Source organism: Hordeum vulgare, chromosome 4H, assembly GCF_904849725.1.
Source record: "Hordeum vulgare subsp. vulgare chromosome 4H, MorexV3_pseudomolecules_assembly, whole genome shotgun sequence".
Lineage (NCBI taxonomy): Eukaryota > Viridiplantae > Streptophyta > Magnoliopsida > Poales > Poaceae > Hordeum > Hordeum vulgare.
Window position 1 is genome coordinate 536,870,799 of NC_058521.1, and position 3,698 is coordinate 536,874,496.

At 54.4% G+C, this 3,698-nt stretch overlaps 1 protein-coding gene across 1 annotated transcript; it reads right to left on the bottom strand.

Moving 5' to 3' along the window:
- Positions 1 to 1,475: 1,475 nt before the first annotated feature.
- LOC123446813 (B3 domain-containing protein Os03g0212300-like) lies at positions 1,476 to 3,341 on the bottom strand. Its single transcript, XM_045123357.1, has 5 exons — positions 3,167 to 3,341; positions 2,757 to 2,830; positions 2,374 to 2,656; positions 2,101 to 2,276; positions 1,476 to 2,013 (listed from the first exon to the last, which is right to left on the bottom strand). The coding sequence occupies exons 2-5, from the start codon at positions 2,817 to 2,819 to the stop codon at positions 1,732 to 1,734; spliced, it is 804 nt and encodes a 267-aa protein (XP_044979292.1). The 5' UTR covers positions 2,820 to 2,830; positions 3,167 to 3,341; the 3' UTR covers positions 1,476 to 1,731.
- Positions 3,342 to 3,698: the final 357 nt, after the last annotated feature.

The following is a 3,698-nucleotide window of genomic DNA, read 5'->3' on the forward strand; positions in this document are numbered from 1 at the left end:
CCACTGTGCGACGATCATGAGGCCAGGATCTTCCAGCTTGCGCGGCGGCCATTCCAACGGCGGAAACCGGAGGGCGAAGCGGCCGGCGCCTGACACCCCTGACTCTGACCGTGAACGAGCGACGCGGGTTGCTTCCGACGCTGCTCGAAAGCGCGGCGCGTGAAGGTACACCAACTGGGGGCTCGCGTCACCGTGTGCGTTCGCTCGGGGCGAGGTGGAGGAGTACGACCGCCAGATGGTGGCAGCGGTGGGCTCCTCTGCCGCGAGCTCCTCTGTAGCGAGCTCCGCCATTGCACCCGCACTGTTGCCGCCTCCGAACAGGGAGGGGGAGGAGCAGGGCTTTCTGCCAGAAGACTACGTCGACGACGGCGACCTCGACGGCGTCATCGCCGAGGTTATGGAGCGCACCAAGGAAGAGGCTCAGCAAGTCGCCGCGCGCCGGCAGAGGGAAGAGGAGCTCGACGAGATCCGCCTCCGCCAAGCCATCGAGGAATCCCGCGCCGACAGGGGGTGGGGCGCCTCCGACTCCGACTCCGACCGACCAGCGCCGCCGCCTCGTCGGGGCCGCACCCCTGGGGCTGAGGTGAGCCCACTTTTGGAGATATAGTAGGGGTGAGGTAGGAGCTTAGGGGGGCGAGCTTAGGAGCCCGTGTAATCGAAGGACGAACCTGTAATCGTCTTAGGAATATTGCTCCGACAAGCCCTTGTAATCGAACCCTATCTATGTTTGTTTCTGGAATGTTTGGTGGGAAAATGGATCTATGTTTGTTTGAATTCGGTCAATTTGTTTTTAAATGCTTGTATATTTGCTTTTCTGAATCGGAGCTTGCCGGCGTTGCCGTGCTTCGTCGTCGGAGAAGAAGAAGAGGGAGGATGCACGCGTAGGGAAAAATTGTTTGACAGTAGTCGCCGCCATCTGGGTCCCATGCCTACGTGGATAAACTATGGGTCCCGCCCGGCTCCACCTAATCCTGATAGATATTATGTTTAAGGGCCATGTCGCGCTTGGGCTATTTGTGCGCATGGAGGTGTCGTAGGATAGCCATTCTTGCCAACGATACCGGTTTGCAGCCATTTCATATCAAAAACGTCCCACATGAGCAATTGACCCGCTTTTTATTTGCATATGGAGAATTTGATGATGGTGATTATTACATAAATTTTCCATCCCGGTTCAAAAATATTAATTTACCATCAGGAGCGATTATATTATATTTGTCGACAGACATAGAGAAGTTTCTAAGTCGTCATGCATACCCAAGATAAAAACATTCGCCATATCCCGACGTCACTTGATTCACCGGTGCGTGTGTTAACATTGAGAAAATTCAACGGATCGATTCAAATTGTACGTTTCGCAATCAAAGGTCAGAGCGTACAGCGTAGATCATTCCTTCTGCATGCAAAAGTTTGATAAAAATGACGCTGTAGCACTGAGTTGTTGGTGAAACTGGTGCCACCCATCCCTATCATCATGAGGGATTAACAAGATGCATGCCACTCATCCTGTTTTAAAAAGCCACAATCTCAACAAGAACAAATTCATCATCCAGCTTCACTCTCTAGTTACCCACCCTGCCAGTAGCACCATCTCCATCAGTCGAGCTACCAAGAATGAAGAATTAAGGTCTTACAATTATTGTTAAGCAAGCATAATAACGCAGTGAGTGGTGCCGGCCGATGGCCACGGACGAGGTCACGCCGGCCAACCAGGCTGATGAACCGGAGGCCTCAGACGACGTAGCCGCCGTCTCGCTTCCTCACCTCCACCTTGAGAAGGTGGGTGTCGCCGGCGCCGCCGTCGCCGAGAGCTCGGAAGAAGCAGGTGTCGCCGACACCGAGGCCGTTGTCGACACAGAACTGGTGCCACCCGTACCTGAGCGACGCACGGGGCCTGCCACGGTTCCGGGGGCTGTGCTTCAGGTTCACGGACCACGACTTGCCGCGCATCCGCAGCTCCACTTTCGTCCTCTCCCCGTATCCGTGCGCGTTCTGGAAGTCCGCCGGCACGTTCTGCACAGCACACGCCCGGCGAGCAGCGGATGGGGTCAGTGACACGCTCGACTAGCAGTGCTCGAGCAGCCATGAACGACGACTCACAAGGTACTGCTTCTGCCTCACGCCTAGGTTGCTTTCCCTCAGCATGACGGTGAACTGCGACGTCGGCCCGTCGTCGATCCCCATCGTCGCCACCATGCCGCTGATGTTCCCGCCGCCGCTGTCGCCGACGCTGCCGTTGTTGCTCCCACTGTCGCCGTCGCTGCTGCTCCCACTGCCTGGCAAAATAATGCGAACACCATCCTTCTTTAATTCTTACAGGTTACAACCACCGTACTGACACGAAGACAATGAAGAGGAAGAAGATGTGCGTACTGGCATCGCCGTCATGCTGGTAGTGCCTGCGGCACATGCTCACGTCGAACACCTTGACGGTGAGCACGGCATCCCCGTCGTAGCTGAACACGAGGAAGTAGCCGAGCCGCAGATCGTGCGCACGGGCGAACTGCTCCCAGCCGCGCCCTAGATACATGTGGCCGTCGGCGTCCAACACCACCTTCACGCCCCAGAAGCGACGCCCGTGGCCGGCCTCCCGCAGCTTCACTTCCTTGGGCTTGAAGCCGTCTAGTAGCACCCTCGTAAACTTGTCAGGCAGTCTCTGCAGCGAGGGCCAAGCAGTGATTTGATCCGATCAAACACTAGACAGCAGAGCGATAAAGAAATGTGCACAAAGGGAAGGGAGATCTTGTAGTATATACCAGCCTGCTGGAGGGGTTCTCAAGGATGATCTCGAAGAACTCGAAACCTTCCAAGCCGTCCATCTCACGCGTCTCTGCATACATGAATATTTTGCTTAGATGGTGAGGATTGGAACCGAATTCACCTCCTACAGCATTTTGCTAGGGCGCTTTCTCAGAGTTGATGCAAGATTTGGGGAAGAACAGATGGAGAATGATACAGTATAGCAGCCAAGAACAGGGGGGTACGTAAGAGCAAGAACAGATGCCGCCCATTTTGCCCAGTTCACAATCACAAGGATAGCGTCTGTTAGACGGATCCTAACAACCTACTATGGCATGAATTCCATGGCTCCCTGCATTCACTAAAGCTCTAACACCAAATCCACGAACACAAAGAAAGAATGACAGACGTTTCGAGCTCATCTCACCTTGCCTGGTGGAAGCGGCGTCGTAGGGCGCAGCCGGCGGTGGCGACCTTACGCCCTCTTGGCAGCGGCAGCCTGCGAGCGACGGTGGACTGCTGCTTGGGGTTCTGGCCGAGTGAGAGCAAAGCGGGGTGTAGGAGGAACCAGCTTGTGGAAGGAAGAAAGGGACCGCGCAATTATCACTGTACCATGTTCCATTTTTGGCCTGCTGGTGCTCTGGCCGAGGGTGAGCAAAGCGGGGTGTAGGACGAACCAGTTTGTAGAAGAAAGAAAGGGACAGCCGCATTGATCACCTGTACCAAGCTCCAGTTTTGGGCTGTTGGATTACCTCGAACTCGCAGTGGTGCATGTGAAGCAACTGATGCATAGTGCCCAAAAGTGTAAATGCATTCGGCCAGATTAATCGTTACCTCTTCGTAATAAAGGGTAGGATGATCGTATTCATGTATACAATGTATTTTTTTCATACGTACACGTCCTCTTTTGCTGGGTAGGCAAGTTCATGTTTTCTCTATTTTTTAAACCGTCAAAAACC